Source organism: Amia ocellicauda, chromosome 5, assembly GCF_036373705.1.
Source record: "Amia ocellicauda isolate fAmiCal2 chromosome 5, fAmiCal2.hap1, whole genome shotgun sequence".
Classification (NCBI taxonomy): domain Eukaryota; kingdom Metazoa; phylum Chordata; class Actinopteri; order Amiiformes; family Amiidae; genus Amia; species Amia ocellicauda.
Window position 1 is genome coordinate 27,877,293 of NC_089854.1, and position 19,432 is coordinate 27,896,724.

The 19,432-nt window shown below is 37.2% G+C and overlaps 1 protein-coding gene across 2 annotated transcripts in view; it reads right to left on the reverse strand.

Annotated features, from left to right (window-relative positions):
• Positions 1–1,773: 1,773 nt before the first annotated feature.
• Positions 1,774–19,432, reverse strand: part of hlfa (HLF transcription factor, PAR bZIP family member a) — a 20,302-nt gene continuing 2,643 nt past the window's right edge. Inside the window, exons 3-4 of one of the 2 annotated variants that reach the window (XM_066704658.1) lie at positions 7,036–7,250; positions 1,774–5,638 (exon numbers count right to left, since the gene is read on the reverse strand). In XM_066704658.1, the coding sequence (XP_066560755.1) occupies positions 5,423–5,638; positions 7,036–7,250 (431 nt within the window). In that variant the 3' untranslated portion in view covers positions 1,774–5,422. Of the gene's footprint in view, positions 5,642–7,035; positions 7,251–19,432 lie in introns of both variants that reach the window. The other variant, XM_066704657.1, reaches the window with a different exon arrangement.

Here is a 19,432-nt window from a genome sequence, read left to right on the forward strand (position 1 = left end):
TAAGCGAAGGCAGTTTGCAATGTGAAATTTTGCACAGAAGCAAATTAAACGAGGTATATTGCGAATCAGTTTTCCTGGTGCACTCTAATGAACTGTACATTATATTAGTGTAGCAATCCTGAGGCCTCGCTAAGGCCAGGGTCTGGAGTGACGGGGTAAGGGTGCTGCACTGGGGGGAACCCGGGGTCGATTCTCGCTGAGGCCGGAACCACTGAGGATATTGTATTATTTTCAATTAATAATAATTGAAGATGTGTGAGATGTGAATATGTGAATATTGTACTCTTACTGTGTAATCACCTTCTAGTCTTACGGTATCGATGGATGGCATGAATGTATTGCCTATAAGTAAATGTAAATGTAAAAGCTGTGTTGCACAAGAGACTTCTGTGACTGCAGTGTTTTTTCACCTTGAATTTGTACTTAATCTTAGGAATACCATAGTTTTATTATATGTTCTTAACCTAATATGTAATTTCTTAATTTGGGAGATTTCCCATTTGATTAATTTAATTACAGATTTCCAGAGTTTGATATGTTAATGCAATACCTATATATTTTACAGTAGTCAATAAAACCCCAACTTTTAAACAATTTCTGGACAACAAAAGACCTAGGTTTATTCCTAATTCCACAACAAAAATATGTAATTATGTCCATTACCATTAAAAAATATTGTGTGTGGTATCTAAGGGGTTACACATTTGTAGTGTGACACTTGGAAGTATTTTGAAAAATATGTTTCAGCCTTTATAGTCAGGAAACATCCTTAGTGGAATTGAGCTGTACATTCATAAGAGGTGTAAACGTAATGTATATGACTTTGAACATAGTTTTGACTGTGCAAAAATGCTAAGACCTGTCTGAAGGCCAATGAGGACTCACGTCACAAGATGAACCTCTTAAAAATATTTTAATTCGTGGACTTGTTTGGTCAAGAGGCTCAGAAAGTGTTAAGTCAACAGTTATACAACAAATAATCCCTACACACTTTCCCCCTTTCCTTGCAGCCCTCTAATTATCTTTTTAATACCCTGCTCCTAGGAGGCAACTATAGCAGGGAGATCCTTCTCAGCCCTGTGCTGTCTGAAGTCAATCCAGCAAGGTTTCTTCAGCACACTGGGCTTTGGGGAAAGAAAGTGTGAGTCAACTTGAGACAATTTGAGCACACTCTCTCTCTGCTGAAATTGGAAGGATTCATGTCACAACTGATTTCGAAAAACAATACCCAGAATACTCAAAACTGAATGCAATGAATCGCCAAGTTGTGCCTTGGTTGAAATCAAATTGATGTTAAACAGTATAGTAAGCAGGCAATACAGTACTACTTTTAGAAAGATACCATTTATACCCTAGAAAGTGGCCTAGAAGATTCTAGAGTAGAATGTTTTTGTCCACAGAAGCCATTTTCACAGCTTTGTACTTTTTACATATCAAAGCACTAAATAGTACATTAATACAGAGCATTGATTGTTTGTCTTCTAGGTACAGTGTTGCCAGTGTCTTCAGCTGCAGCTTTTCTTTGACAAAAACGTTTTTGAAATCTACAAACCAGTTTATACTAATGCACTTTTAAAAAAGCAAGAACAAATCTGTAACAAGCCGCAGTGTTGTAACATTGTTTAAGATAGTGTGATTAACCTATCTTTTTAAATATATATCTATGCATATATAGTGCTTTACAGGGTGGGCCCCATCTCAAAGATTTGTAAGCAGAAGGCAATTAAAAAATGACAACCACCACCAAAAAGAAGGAAGGAAGGAAGGAAGGAAGAAATTGTAAAGACTTTCTTTATTAAACACTAAGAATTACAGACATAGAGAGGGCTTGGGCTGAACAGTATATGCATCCATTTCATGACATACAAGATAAAATTGTCCTCTGTAAATGTACCCTCAGTGAAACAGCCTAGTGGTGTTGCCAGAAATACAATGGTAATCTCTCCACTACAATGTCAGAGAAACAAAATGAGAAAATAAGTAAGTTGGAGACTGATGGACTGAACAGCCCTTTAAGTGCAGTTCTGAGCCTTTCTAAGCCATTTTTGTGAAGACTCAAGTTTGTATTGGTGGTACAACGCTTTATATTGTTCTGTGACTGAGTAACAGTCATTGTATCCAAGGCACATGAATAGACTCAGAATCCTAGTTATTTCCTTTATATGAGGTAGTGATATAAATACGAGAGGGGTAATGATAACTCATTCTGGCTTCATCCTATATTTTATTCAGCTTCACTTCACAGAGCAATCGACGCTCCAACTCCCTGGCCCCGACAAAGATAGTCGCGGCAGGATTCCTGTGAGAACCGCGATCGCAAAGAACACCCACTACTCAGAACTGAACGCAACAAATTGTGAAGTCGCGCGAAACAAAAAAAAATGGAAAACAACAACAACAATAACAAAGTCCAAAGCACTGTTAAACCCCAAGCAGTTATGCATTACACTCCGGCTATAAACATCAAAGCCTGCCACACAAAGGAAACAAATTGAATAATGAATATATAGTAATTTACAAAAATATTAAAAAAAATAAACCAATAAACAAAAAAAGACTTTAGGAATCTGATTTAGAAGAAAAATGTCTGTGTGTACAAGCACTGTTACAACTGCATGGCCAAAAGTCTCTCTCAGTGGCTATAGTGAAAAACTTTCTTCCATTTTACATTCTACGCTGGCTAGCCATTATCTGTGAGAAGTCACCCCAATCAGATTAAAGAAAACACCTGTACTGGTCTGTCAGCCTTCCAACTTCACTATTGGCTATAGTATAATAATAATAATAATAATAATAATAATAATAATAATAATAACAACAACCATAATTTAGAAATATATATTACATTATTTTGTGACAAAATGAATTGTATCCATTATAACAGTCAATATTCACAATCACAAACATGTGTGTATACATATATACACATATATCTATATGTGGTACCTCACTCCCATTTTTTTAATATTGTGTCTCTTGTACATTGAGAGCTCACCTGCTTGTGTGCCATGGTTAAAATACAGCACTTCACTCTGGAACAGAAAATTGAAAAACAAGTGGAAGTCTAATTTTCCGCCATGCCTCTGGATGAAAAACTAAATGGCTGACAGTAAAATAAAACAAACAATTGGAACTTTATTGTGCCGTTAGGTGCAAGAGGGTTACTAACAGCTGACTGAGCATCAGGAGAAGAAGGGTGTAAAACAGCTCTTTCTGACGCTGCTGAAACAACCATCTCTAGATTATTTCTAACTTTCTTTAGTTGTGCTTTTGGACTTAAAACCAGTGCCTGATCTAAGAAAACGTTGTGAATGATAGCTGTGTGACACCTGACGAAAAACAATTATATTATGTGATATGAAGCATTGAACAGCCATGTGCTTGAAGCAAAATTAAAATCACTGTTAATAATAATAATAATAATAATAAAAATAACTTTACAGTAATGCCACAGGGAGAACTACTGAGCTGTAGTACTGGCAAGCTAAAACAATTTTTTTTCCTTTTTATACAATATCAATGATTATATAATATATATTTAAACATGTATATAGCATTCCTATTCTGTGAGTCATATACATACATGCATATATATATATATATATATATATATATATATATATATATATATATATATATATGTGTGTGTGTGTGTGTGTGTGTGTATATATATATATATATATATATATATATATATGTGTGTGTGTATATTTGAATTGTGCCTTTTAAAATACATTGTCAGTATTTGTATAGGAAAAATACCGTACAAAAACAACCTATAGACTTGCTTTGTATAAACATTAAAACTCTTTTATAATTATTATATATTTTTTCTCTTTTGGTCTGTAGTAAACATTAATAAATTGATTGGATTAACCACAGTATAGGACAACACCATCCACCTTTACATTATACATCTGTTACATTCATCTTACAACCATCTAAAAAGAAGGCAAATACATAGCTACAAAAAAAAAAGACAAAATATATTTTTAAGCTGATTGTTCTAATTAATCATGCTCAGAAATAAATGGTGAAGAATTAACTGGATTGCAAATGTTTTTTTTATTCTTATTTGCTTGAGATTTGTGTATTTAAACAGAAATCATGCCAAAATATTTTGATCATCATTGTTGTCATAATAATAATAATAGTAATATTAATAATAATAAAACAATATCTGAGTATTTCAAAGATAGTTTAGTTGAAAGCTAAACCAACATTAAAATCAAGCAGATTTGATTTGAACATAGTAGTAACATTGCACCAGTTTAGATTGTAAAACACGCAACAGTGCACAGGTTCTTGAAGAAAAGACTCCCGTTTACGGAGCAAAAGTAGTATTTAGAGATTTGGAACATCTCTCACCACACCAGCAGTACTCTCCAAATTAATACTGAGCATGATCATGCTATACATCACTGACTTGTTGGTTCTGTTAGCGACATGGAAAAGTCTTGTGAAGGGAGTTTTTTTTAATGTCTACAAGAATTATCCAAGCAGCATGTCGTAGCATACGATAGGATTATTGCTTCATGTACTGACAGTGCCGAAAAAAACAAACTAACAAACAGACAAAGAAAAACACCTCTTTGTGTTCTTTTTAAAGTATTCCTCTATCCAAAGGTATGGAGAAGTAAGAGAGCTAGACTCTCGGTCTGAAACAAACAAGCACGTGTAGAAAAAACTGAATGTTATGTAGCTATGTTTAACACTTAATAAGACAAGGGACAGAGATCACCAGTAGAACTAAAATACAATAAGAACAACATCGAAAACTAAAAAAACCAAAATAATAATAATAAACAATCTCAAAATTATGCACTGTAATTACTGGGGGGGATAATCAATTAACATCTGAAAATAGAGGTCACACTTATAAAGACAATGTACACTTAAGCTTCTGAATCAGTGAAGGGGTTACTCCAAATGGCAGACCTCTTCACAGGTATAGAACAAGCATAATAACGTGGCAGGTAGGATAAGTACTTGTGAAGCAGCAGTCCCAAATAAAATGAAAAGAGGGGAAACAAAAATAATAATAAAATGCTACAGCAGTTCTCAGTCCAGGTAATATGTATAAAACAGAGAGATGGGGGAACAGAAAGGCAAGGCATCCTTAGAACGAGACAACCAGGAAAGTGGGAGAGGTGGTGGTCGTTGTGTTGGTGGTGGGGAGGGTGTTCAGGGCAGTTGAAAATGGTAAGTTCCAAACACCCCCCAAAAAACTGTAAAATAAAAAATAAACAGTATATATATATATATATATATATATATATATATATATATATTTTTTTTTTTTTTTTTCTGCTTCCGGTAAAGTGCCAATGAAAGAAATAAAGGTGGGATTTAGAGTGGTTGCTACTGAACGGGAGACATATTGTCCTTCAAAACTCCTCCACAGTGGCCCTCCCGATTGACATCACATGGGCCCGTGCTGGGACTCGTATTTGGCCAGAATGTTCTTGCAGCGGCCCAGCTCTTTCCGTAAGTCGGCCACCTCCTGGCGCAGGGCTGAATTCTCCTTCTCCAGGAAGCCGGCACGAATGGCGATCTGGTTCTCCTTCAGCCGCCTGGCGTCTCTCGACCTCTTGGCAGCCATGTTGTTCTTTCTGCGCCTTGCCCAGTATTTGTCGTCCTGCTCAAAATTTGCAAGAAAAAAAAAGAAAGAGAACACCAGAGTGTACCAAGTTATATTTCATAGGTTTATTCACTACAATCAATAAAAAAACAGGAAGGAAAAAAACCATCAGATCCTAGAAGTCTTAAAAGTTTTGTATGTATATATATATATATATATATATATATATATATATATATATATATAAACACACATTCTTCTTGAGCATCAACATCAGCAGAGAGCTTCTTTAATCAGATTGTTGGTTGCAACAATGTCCTGAGCATACGTTTACCTTTTTATCTTATTTAATGACTGTGACACACACTCTCCAAAATTACTGGCCAACCAAATCATTTTATTCTCCCATGTCACTCTATGCTCCACAATCAGCTTCTGAGCAATTTATTACCGTCTATCCCTAGCATGTAACCACCCTTATTTTACTAAATTGGAATGGCAAATCCCTTAATCCTGACCTAAAACAGGCGACGCTGGGGAACTGAGAATCATATTGGCTGTGTTTAAGCCTCTTAGCCGCCCCCCTTCACCGCCAGCTGGCCAATGGGCTCGCTGGTACAAAATGTCAACTGGGGCTGGGCGTCGTAGTGTGGCGCATGGGCAGCCAATGTGATTGTGTGAAGGAGCAAGACGTAAGCCTATTCCGGACCAAATCAGTTCACACCTCTACAAATGCCCTACTCCATTTCCAACCTATCTTTAACCTATAGCAAACAATACTGGAATATGTGCACAGCTTCTTTGGCTTCAATAAATTCTGCTATACAAACTCTATTAATGGCCTTATTATTTGGAGGTTTAGCGTTACAGAACCGGTTTCTAGAAATGATTTAAATAGAAGCATCTTTAAAATCAATCTCCTTTGGAGGTATTAAGCTTTACACTCCCACCCCCATCTACATAGTAGTGCTAATTCAGAACCGCACAAATCTCATGACCTCAATTAGCCTGACAATGGTTAACAGGCCATTTATTCCCCTTTGAGTGCAGATTTACTGCCATAAGCCTGTTGTTATTGATTTCCTAATGCGTTCTTTTAATTTCAATAAAACACAGTGCCACAACTAAACTTAACCTACGCTTCCTATTGCCTTCATGTCGTGCTATTACATACACCATATTTAAATGGTAAAGTAATCTAAATTGACAGCTTGTTTCACCTGTTTACTCTCACATCGTTAAAATTGCACTCAACAAGCTACACATTACAATAGACCTTTTGCGTTCTTGTTAATTATGACTTTGTTTTATAATTACTGATTTAAAAAAAGCTGAGGATTACTGCAGGCAATCCCCAAATCCAACATTCAGCAGGACAGTTTAGTTTTATGTCATTGTACTTTGCGTGTGTGTGTTTTCCCTCTCCTGTAAGCTCAAAACCAGCTCCAAATTACCTTCATATCGTCTGGAATGAAGACCTTGCGGGCCTTTTTGATCATTGGCTGTGGTTTGAGCTCTTCCTCTGAGAACTTCCGCTTGCGAGGGTCAAACATCTCCTGTCCGGGGACGCTGGATAGGGCCAAGTCTGCGGGGTCTGGCTCATAGCCCACCGGGACCTGGATGCTCTCAGGGTCAATTGGGCTGGGAGTATTGCGAGATGAGGGCAATACTGCGAAAACACAAGGGAGCACCGTCAGATATTTGATTCACAACACCTCCTCTAGAATACAGAAAACTTATGCAGCCATTTATGGATGTCAAGGCTGACGTTTTCAAACAGCACTGAAAACCTTACTCATATGTCTCTACATGACTTGGTCGCATTTTAGATGAACAACAATTTCCATACCCCTTACACTAATATTATTCCAGGGTGTTGTATCAGCAATTTCTAAGGGATCAGTGACCATAAGTTTGTTTCATACTAAGAAACATAAGAAAGAAAGAAAGAAAAAAAGTTTACAAACAAGAGGAGGCCATTCGACCCATCGTGCTCGACCGTGCATTGTCCATATATTGTCATGCCAATGTTTGGCAAGCCTATTTAATTGTGTCCTTATGTTTATATACAGATATAGATATACAGATAGATAGATAGGTAGATATATGATAATATGACATATATATGTAGGTAGATAGATAGAGGTATGTTTTCTTTAACTTATATTTTCCTCACACAAGGTCACCAACAAATCTTATTTTCATATTCCCTCTATTGGAACAAAGTCTGCGTGAAAGAGTTATCTATTCACTGTTTGATAAGGCCTTTGAACTACACGGGAGTACAAAAACAATACAGTTTTCTCTTCATGCTCTCATTTTCATTGAGATGGACTTAGAGGAATGTCAGGTCTTCACAATACCTTTGTCACCTCCGTCTCAACAAGCTGTGTAAATGTTTAACAATAGCTAATTGATTAGAATGACTGTACAGTCTAGACTCTATAGCAACATAAGACATTTTCTTCTTGGTGTTTCTCCTTTTAACACACACAAGCTCTTAACCCTGTGAGTCACAGGAAACTAGCGCGGTTTATGTTAAAAACAAGCATTGAGAAGCAGCTTTGTTTTATCGATGTGGTGTTTTTTCAGTATTTTTATCATTATTATGATTTAAAATGATTTCAGTACATTTCAAACTATTTCAAATTGCAAGGCAATATTTCTTCAGCACTTCCAAACTGAGCCCAATTAGTTAACCGTCCACAAAACCTGGACGCGTCTGGACAAATCCACCAGTGGAAAGGGGGTCATTATTTGCCAGTGTAGTTAAACAGCAATTCTAATAGGTCAACTGTTTGTCTTAAAGGCTTCCTTGTATGACTTGCGATTTGAATGTTTACTTAATATTTTGTTTCTGCATCTCCGTTTACTTCTGTAACTCTTCTTTGTTTGTTTTCATTTCTCTCAAATCATATGTATTAGCGTTTTTTTATTCGTCCTTCGATCTTCGAAGCTGGGTCTGGTTTCTTGCCCTGAATCCCCTTGCTCTAATGCAGACAACATTACTCACTTTCAGTGTATTCCAAAAGGTCACCTTCTACCTAAATCCCTGCTTCAACGAACAGCTTTTACTGATTATAATTAGAGACTTAATGCACGAGTTGCTTTTAAACAAAGCCTTGATTGCATCTATGTTTGAGCCTTTTGAATGCAATCAAATTCTATGCACTGCTTACCTAAATGAGTAGGTGTCCATTTAATATAAAGGATATTTGCCACTTATTATTTGCATGTTGGGTAACATTTCCTAGACCAGACTGAACATAAATCACTGTCAGGGATGAAAGAACACATTGACAGGTGCTTAACATCTAAGTAAAACTAAACAGGGGATCCAATCAATAATTACATTTAAAAACATGGATGCTGCCATTATTACTTATTACTTGAATATTGTTTTATGTTTTTTGTATCATTTGTTTTATGGATGGAATAAACAATACCTAATCTTTTTCACAATCTTCAGAATAAATTAATTACTTCAATAATGTAATTACACTTCCACTCTTCAAATACAGCTAATATTACATAACAATAACTGCAATAATCTACAAGGCAGCTGAATTCAATACACTTAGTTGTAAGTGTACATTAAATTAGAGTTTTGGAGGGCAGAAATGTATTAAAGGCTACTAGATTTACTGCTTTCCCAACATCACCAGTAGGGGGCAGTAACAAGATTGGTTTTATTTCTTCAGAGTAGCAAAATCTCCTTTTAACCTTCTGCTCCAGCCCAGTTAATGTATTGTAAATTCAAGATTTACACTATATATATATATATATATATATATATATATATATATATATATATATATATATATATGCAACTATGCATTAAATAATTAAGTATGGAAAAATCCAGAGCGAAATTAATCTTAAACAAAAGAAAAAAAACTTTGCTCTTTCACACTTCACATTTTTGTTAAAAATCTGCTTGTCGCTCCTGGTGTAACACGTATGCTTGGGCTTCCCATGAACCTAATTTAGTCCAGTGTGCAGCAGAAAGCAAATTAATAGCTAACTTCTCGCAGCTTCCAAAAAAGAGCCATTCACCTTGAATAACCAAAACACAATGACATACACTGAACAGTACAGAAACACAGCACCTTTTACTGAGAAGCCAAATCTACAGTGATTACTCAGTGCTAACTGGAGATAGTTTTCCTTTACCCCTTAGCTAAGATTACAGAGAGTTAATCACATATTGAACTGGCTATATATGGTATGATTAATCAAACCTTTCAAAAAATCTTTCTTTTGTGATTCTCTTGAGAGTAGGTCATGCGCTTCCCTTTGAAATAAACTATACAGTGCTTCTCATAAGAGAGAGCAACAGAAGCTAACCTCTATGGAAGCTAAAAGCAATGTCATTTTTTTGTATTATTACTATTATTATTCTCCTGTCTTTCTCTTTCGATCATCAAAGCAAGCAACTGCCTGCAGCTTGCATTGAACCTCACTGATAAACTATGTATAGTGAGTGCATATAATGCCATTTAAACTGTGTATTAATAAAGTCTGTATCTGTGAAACTCAACATTAGAAACCTATTAAATGTTGGAGGGATGAGAGTGCCTTGAGACCTCATGTTGTGTTTACTCAGGATACAAACCAAGCAGAGACCACAGACACTGGGACAAGAGAGGTGACTTACTGCTGTTAGTTTATTTTGCAGGTATAATTCGTCCCTCATATTAGCAGACCGAAAGCTTAACTGCAGAGTAATCACTCTATGCAGTGTGTTTAATATTAATGGGACAGCAGCAGTAACAAACCTGTAAAACAGTAAAAGAGACCAAATGGCTCTTGGAATTTTCACTAATCCCAAATTCAATCCCATGAACCATTTGTTAAGTAAGACTGACATCTCCAGTCCACCTCAGTCTCTATTAGAACTGAGCTCCACTACACAGCCGAATATAAGCTCACTCCAGGGCTATTGTGTTTTACTAAATCAACCCTTCACAATAAAGCCTTTTCATATTGGAATTGTTTGTTAATGATTTACATTCAGGGATGCAATGATTTGAAATATATCTAGCCACAGCTTCTACGGTAACGGATGGGTTTTGTTAATTCAACCCCATCAGCAACACAATCAAAGTTTGACTCCTTTAATCCAGCTCCATTAAAAGGTGCCTTTTTTTCGTCAAATTGGAAAGAACTTGGAATCAGATGCTTTTCTTTGATATCGAGGGGGCCCGAGCTGGGATTTTAAAAATCAATCCCCGGAATCCGCTGGCTAACTTTACCCCCGATAGTGAAGACAAGAGAAAGCAGCGTCTACAGAAGACTGCGAGAGAGGAAAACCTAACAACATCCAAGTATTAACCACCCCAGCCTCCCCCCACCTCTCCGCCCATTTTTCTTCAAAGCACTGTTCATAGGTCCGAATGAATGGATTAAGGGTGCACACACAAAGAATACAAAACAACGTTAAAAAAAACAAGCCAAGGCTTAATTATAAGTGTGCATGGGCACTGTCCACTTGCCAGCTTCCCCCATTCACAAAGGGCCCCCTTTCTGTTTCTCTGCTATTAGACATGTCTGACCTGTCGCAGCAGTGAGCTTCCGTACACATGTACTTTATGTCCACACTGTCAGGAGAGCTGGCAACCTGCCACCCCTCTCAGCTCCTGTCTGCTGCTGCCCATCTTGTGGAACAAACACAAAAGGCACACAGGGAAGCTGCCAGTATGTGGGAGTGCAGAACAACCTTCCTGACTAATCACCCTGCGCTTCCAGAGGCAGCTCTTCAAATCCTGAAAAAGGACAGGGTGCCATTCGATAGGAATGTACAGAAGAATGCGAGGCTAAAAACAACACTGAGCCTGCTTTTCCTGTTCATGACACTTGATGCACATTTAGGTTGATCGCTCCAGGCATGCGTACACGCCTAGATGTTTATGGGAATAAAGCTAAGTATTTGATTTCAATTAGAAATGGCTGGGAATCACTTTTTTTGGGGTGGTGGGGCAGTTTAATTGGTCTGGTGTGGATCTAGGCCAGGGCTGATAAAGTTCTAATCTGAAAATGATTGATTTCCTTGGGACATATTTTCCAGCTTGAATTTAGAATACATAATAATACTGGCCAACGACTGTACCATAAACTGGTGTGGACAGCAGCACAGTTTTCTGTGGGGTAAATCCGATGCATGAACTGTGAATGAACTCCACACAGGATGGCAGCCTTTCCTCTCATGGGAAATAATTTGGCCAATCCTTTTTTTGTCTTGGGCTGGTACTGTAATAACATTCACTGACTCCAAAACTCCATAAAGACATTCAAGTGACATTAAAACCTCAATACTGACTTAATTTATGCATTTCGGAATGATGATTACACTTCATCTGCCTCTCCTAACCCACTCACTGACCGTAATGTATATATATTGTTTTACATATATACATATATATTCATTCATAAATTCAAAAGTTGAGAGCATACAAATTAATATGAATGGTGGACCTCAATTCTCACCCTGTGTCAACCTTTCTTCTATACCACACTGCCCTTTTGATCTGACAACCACCTTGTGCGTTGCTGTTCTAGGATTTCTAATAACAATAGTCTGTAGGGCTGTGCAAGTGAACTGACTTACAGCTGTGCAATATATGTGATTCTATGAAACACTGGGGAGGGGAGGACTCTTCAGTACAATAGTATAAGCTATAATTTCAGTGAATACAAGTTGAATATTTACAACAAATACATTTACATTTGGAGGTCAGAATCTTGTGATCAATATCCATTTCCACGTGCAAATTACCAAACAGCTCACAATTGTAGGGAATGCATGGTGTATCCCTGGGCGTTTCCTGAGAAACAGATATGTTGAAAACAGTGTTGTGATAAACACTGGGGAATTTAGGTTGCCACTTTTCAGCCACTACATTGAGCCACTACAGAACATTGAGCAGTGCTGTGAAAACCGTGCTGCAGATACCCAGGTAGGCAAGGTAGCGCACAGTTACAGTCCATTTATGATCATTCAGACATTTCTGACGGGAAACCAAGATCATTTCATGGTACTCGTTTCATTCAAGCATTACATATGAGCCAAGCAAAACAATGCAAAAAGAAGCATTCTTCTTGTATATATTTTTAATGTAGAAGCATTTTTCTCGTATACATATTCTTATAGAAGCATTCTTCTTGTATATACACATTCTTACTATAGAAACATTCTTCTTGTAATACAGTAAAATGTATATTCCGTCAAACTGCCTTACATTTCAGGTCAGTCTGAACTAGGAATCTGAACAAGAAATCCAACAGAAATACATTACTTTATTAGAATTTCGCAGGAAGTGAAAACAATAGCATCGTTACAGTCTCTGCCAAAGTAATTGTAGTCAATATTTAATTGGAACTGACTGCACATTCATAACAATGCATTTAATTTGAACAAACGTAAACAAAGTTATGTATAATTGTCTGCCAGATTGCACGACTGTGTTGATTCGATAAACGGGCTTTAACGCGCTGGGAAAGTCCCCGTCAACTTGTCTTATTAGTGTTTCTAAAAGAAGGCATGGGACAGAAACGAGAAATAATTGGATTTGTATTGGCAAGATGCAATTTGACAGACTGGATGTTTATCTAAATGTCAACTGGTGCTCCTATGGATTTTCGGTATGATTCTGGTTGGCAGCCCGCTGGTTTCCTATGCAATCATTTGAATTGCTTCCCTCAAGCTGTTCAAATCGGTTGGGTCTCAGAGGAAGGTCAGGTTGAATGCACGTCAGTTTTAATGTGACGGAAGGGATGCAGATGGATCCCAACGTGTTGTGCCAAGCATGCATGTAAACGTGCCTGTACTGTAAGTGTAAGCTTAGCCGTTTTGCAGTAAAGGCTTGCTGAACGAACTGACTGGTTGCTATAATGAACGGTGTGGGTCTTATCATATTGAATTGTTATTCTGTGTGGAAAAGCTTATTTACACATATACTGAAAAATGCAACAACCCAATTTACAGCATTATGGATGAGACTGTAGGAGAAAACGTATCGTAACTCAATCCTGTCGGCAAGAACAGAGAAACAGTTCAATTATATTATTATTCAACTAGAGTTGGCTTGATACTGGTTGAAAAGTATTTATAACCAAAGTAGCCTTATAAAAAGCTGACATGTATCCTACCACTAGAAACGTAACATTTCCACAACATTTAACAACGTTGCAAATGTCAATTTGTTACCAGGGATGCTTAAACCACACTCAGGAGCCGAACTGGGTAAGACCGGAACACTGGAAAGATTTACAAAGATGTCCAAAACTGAAAAATACTTATTCTGGGCTTTCAGAAACTTGAGTTTTTATTGAAAATACAGTATTACATAGTGTAAATAATATTAATACTTAACTTGAATACTACTACTACTACTACTACTACTAATAATAATACTAATAATAATAATAATAATAATAATAATAATAAAGAATACAGATTTTCTACAATTTGCTAAACTGAAAAGAATTTGTAAAAGTAATAGTGGCATTAAGGTACAATAGTGCTACAATAGCATCATGCTGGGGAACTATTTCGGCTTGGGATGTCAGCGTTGCAAGGGTTGCTTTCTATTTCTATTTGTGCTAATAAAGCTTATTAGCTTTCCGAGGCATACTTTTCAGTAATTTAAACATCAATAATTCCCTTGTATACCTACATTTCAGTTCAATACAGATCTAAACAGTCTTTTCAGCTTCACGATAACCTTCTCCTTATCTAGTTTGTGGCCAAGGAGGTCTTCTGCATACTTTTGGGGGTATATTACTTGAAACTACCTTGTAGAGGTAAAGGCAGAGGACCCCTAATGCAAATCTGTGGCATAAGGGACAACAATTTGGGTGAGAAATACCAGTTCAAATAAATTGCTCCCCAACATAAAACTACTGTACTTTAGAAGAGGACCCTTTCTACTATAAAAGGGAGCAGGAATGGTTTTGGGGACTGTCTTTTAAATTTTAGAAAACAACCCTCGGAACACTCACAATGCACTTAAAAATATGTCAATGTGGCATGGGGGTCACCAGTGTGGGGGTCTATTCCCAGTTCCACAAATACTGCCCCAGCATAACACTACTGTAGGTTTAAAGGGGACCTTTTCTACTATCAATAGGACTTAAAATTATTTTGGGGCCCTTCTCCTAAATGAGAGCAAGCAAGCCTTGGAACGCTCACAATGCACTTAAAAATTCAACAATGTGGCATGGGGGTCACCAGTTTGTGGGTCTATTCTCAGTTCCACAAACACTGCCCCAGCATAACACTACTTTAGGTTTAAAGAGGACCCTTAATACTATCAATAGGACCTATCATTATTTTGTGGCCCTTCTTCTAAATGAGAGCAAGCAAGCCTCAGAACGGTCACAATGCACTTAGAAATACGACATTGTGGCATGGGGGTCACCAGTTTGGGGGTGTATTCCCAATTCCAGAAATAGTTCCCCAGCATGAAACTATTGTAGCACTATTGCATCCTAATGCCCCTATTACATTTTTGTAGAAAATGTGTATTCATTATTATTATTATTATTATTATTGTTGCTGTTGTTATTAGTAGTAGCATTAAAGTTAAGTATTAATATTGTTTACACTATGTAATACAATATTTTCAATAAAAACTCAAGTTTCTGAAAGCCCAGAATAAGTATTTTTCAGTTTTGGACATTTTTGTAAATCTTTCCAGTGTTCCGGCGTTCCGGGTTTTACCCAGTCCCCTCAAGAGCTGTCTTGCACAAAATCACTCAAGTCGGATATAACAACGGACTGCTTGTGGTAACAATATATATATCATATAATAAACTGTTACATTCTGGGTCCGTTGCAACACAAATTCCTATTTAGTGCACTAACTTTAGACCAGCTGATACGGTAGTCCTGGTGGTCTTCCCCGGGCACAGCTAGACCTGTTCCAATTACAACGACCTTACAGCTGGATCCAGGTAACCAGTTAAAGTCGCAGAACCGTGGTGTGTCACTAGGCGAGATCAGAGATCTCTAGTTTAGTCCTCAGCTGGGGAAAACGGCCATCGCTTCCTTCTGTGGTATACAGGGCGCCAGTTACATACATTTTCAATGAAAAAGTGAAAACATGTTAAAATGATCTCTCAGTAGACTATAAAGATGTGGCATAAAACTCCCCTTACGTTGTGTACAATAAAGGGGTTAGGAAGGCAGCGATATGTTGCATTGATATTGCACTGGGCATGTAGCTGTAGTTTAGACCTCCTCATTTGATGATTGAATTTAGTCCGCTAGAGGAAGAAAGTCTAGGGGCAGCTGTGAGCATCTGGAGTTGCTTGCACTTGGTACCATTTTAGTCCGCAGCTGGGAACTATTGGGACAAACTAGCGCGCTAACTTAATCTAAACCTGGGGACTAACTACAAGATCATCCACAGCAAAATCGATTATTTTGTTGCAATTGACTAACTGCAATAACCCTTAAGACCTCAAGGCTACAACATTACATTATAACAATGTATATTTCTCTTTAAAATGTTTACAATTGCACAGTTCCAATCACAGGCATTGTAATTATAATTAATAACAAAAAAGTGATATGTTCATTATAGTAACAGTTGACTTTGCTTGCGGTTAAACAGTAATACATACAAAATGCATTTGGAGTTGTTTATTTATAAGTTTGTAGCTAAGTGTGTATCCAAGTGGTTAATCATTGCGCAGTATCAACTACTAAACACAGTGTTATTCTCCGCAGCCTGCATTCACTGAAGCAGCCTGCCGGTTGCTACAGAGCCACTGTTTCAGTGCTGACGGCATGTGACCAGGCCTGGCAATGGCAGTGCTGTGGTACACACTGTGTTGCTCTATCGGGAGAGATCTCCTGCCATGAGGGCAGCACACGGCGCCTCCATGTGTCTGTCACGTTGCCCTGCACGCTGCACAGACCTGAGCCCGCTTCACGTGAGAAGTAATCTGCCCAGGAGGAGACCAGCCCCAGACTAACCTACCAAACCACACACACACACACTCACTCACTCACTCACTCACTCACTCACTCACTCACACACACACACACACACACACACTCACTCACTCACTCACTCACGCACACACGCACGCACGCACACACACACACACACACACACACACACACACACACACACACTCACTCACTCACTCACTCACTCACTCACTCACTCACACACACACACACACACACACACTCACTCACTCACTCACTCACTCACTCACTCACTCACGCACACACACACACACGCACACACACACACGCACACACACACTTTCTCTCTCACACACGGCAGGAAATTCCACAAGAAATCCTGCTCTGCTTACTTAGAAAGACATGTTTACTCCCATCATGCCAGGATATGAATCATTTTTTATTATTGTTTGTTTTGCACTTCTCGAATTGAAGCTGCAGCTCTATTTACTACAGTAGATATACACTCACTCAAACTCCCCAAATACAGTGCATGTACACCTGTCTAGGCACTACTTGGATTAGTTTGGGTTTTTGTATTTGCTCCCGTATTGATTCTAAATAAAATGATATCAACCCAATGTTCAGATAGGAGGTTTCAAGTGTTCTCAAGTGAAATAAAAAAAATAGAATTCATAGCAAAAAATAACAATATAATGCTAGAATTAGTCTCCCCTAGTAATTCCTAATTATGTTTGCAATGCCACTTTTTTTTGTGTGTGTGAGTACATTTACATAGTGACAAGCAGACTGGTAACTGAGAAAACAGACTAACTTTTCCAATTAATTTTTAGCCGGACACATTTTCTAAGAGTTTCCATTATTTTGTAAAGAGTGAGGTGGCTTTACCTTTACAAGGTAATCATATTCACAATTAAAACCATGTTTCTTGACAGAAGATGTCAGGGTTTGCTGATGTATATTTCTTTACATTTACTGTCCAAAAATGTTTGGTGTTTCTAATTAATTCAGTCCCAAATTATTGTCTTAAATGCAATTTATAAAGAAACAATTTGATCCATAGGTATAATTTACATTTTGTGAGTCTCAGACTCTCAATACACTGTTTATTGTGTGTTGTATGTGCAGGTGAGATAATAAGCACAGCAATGTTTCTGTACTGTGTTCCAGTAAATTGATTGTTTTCATAAGAGAAAAAAATTGACAGTAGAGTAATCAAGTGGAATATCATAACACACACTACTTAACATTTTTCAAGATTACATTCAAAATTAGATTTAAAAAAATAGATTTTAAGAATCTATTACGATTCAATATATCTATCAATCATAGTACAGTACTACTGTATGTTATACACCCAGTTCCCTTTCTTAAGTAAGATGAAAATAGATATATTATTATTTTAAGTCAGAGAGAAGATTTTAAATTATTATTAAAAGAAAATGTTTATGTAAAATTAAATTGCAGCACTAGTGCAAGCTTGTTAGGAAATTTAACTGACAGGATTTACAGGTTTCACCATTACAAGTGCATTATAAAGCTTAGTGTTTAGTCTTTTGGGTGCTGACTTTGTTTTAAATAAACAATAGCCCACAACTGGACATGGCACACATTAAAAAGTATAATATATAATGGGATTATGTTGATTGACATGGTAACAACCACTTCAGCTGAGTAAATATGTTATTTTTCGTGTTCTCGCCAACTGAGCTGTGAACTTGTGTTAAGAGTGAATGCAATTTAATGTGCACAACCTAGGCCAGTGTATGACAATACACCTGGAGGGATTTTTTCAGCAAAACACAACAATGCACATTCTTTCTTTCCAATTATATCAAAATCAGTTCTGTCGACCACAGAATTGGAGCAAAACCATTCTTATATTTCCATACAGATGTCAAAACTAGAAAACAAACAATCCGAACACTGTTCTTCAATGCCACTCCTTCTTGTGGAAGGCTTTTCAGAAAAAGTAGGCCAAGCTAAATGGGAATGCCGCCCACATCAAGGTAGGAGGCAAAGTGCACTGATGATACAAATCTTTCCTCTTGTATTACTAATGACTGCACTGTACCTCAAAACCCAACCAACTGTAAATCAAATGGTAACATTTCCCGTACTCTGTATGTTCTGGTCTTGGTTTATTAATGGGAATCAAAGGCATTGCCCTTTGAGAGTTTTTATAACCTCTATCACACAACACCTTTTATGTTGAAGAGGCTAATCTGGGGAAGTCAAATAGCTTACTTGCTTTGAAAATAAAAATGCACATACTGTACTTTCAATTAGGTATATTGTGCCACCCTGCACAGTAAAGTATTACTGGAAACAGCTCTCCATCACCACTGTGACCAGCCTAATCTGAGATTTTAGCACCTTCGTACTGTGGTAGTCCCCATTGCTTTTCTTCCCCTCGACAATGTGGTGACACACATGAATTTAACAAATACAATTATATGTGGTAATTTCTTTATGCCAAAAAAAATACTTTTTTAGGAGACCATGTCACAGACCTCTTTTTCCTCTTTGTTAAAAAATGCTTTTGAAAAAACTGCACTTTCAAAGACCAAGCTGTTATGCCATTGACTCTGATGAGAAATTCTCTCAGGCATACAGTACAGAAGCAGAATCACAAGATTAAGGCAAACGCTGTAGAAATTAAACAACTGAATAATTGTGATTATCCTACGTAATGTAACGTTCCCATCCTGCAAAAATCACAAAACACTCATTAAAAGATTTAGATTCCTATTGAGCATTTGTTATGATGCCACAATACCTCTATAATCTTTCTCTATATATTTTATATCAGCCCATCATTGTAAAGAAATGGGATACCAAAGCACCACACCACAGGAGATAAATAATAGAATGCAAGGACATTGAGCAAAACAATTAAAACCAATCAGCAT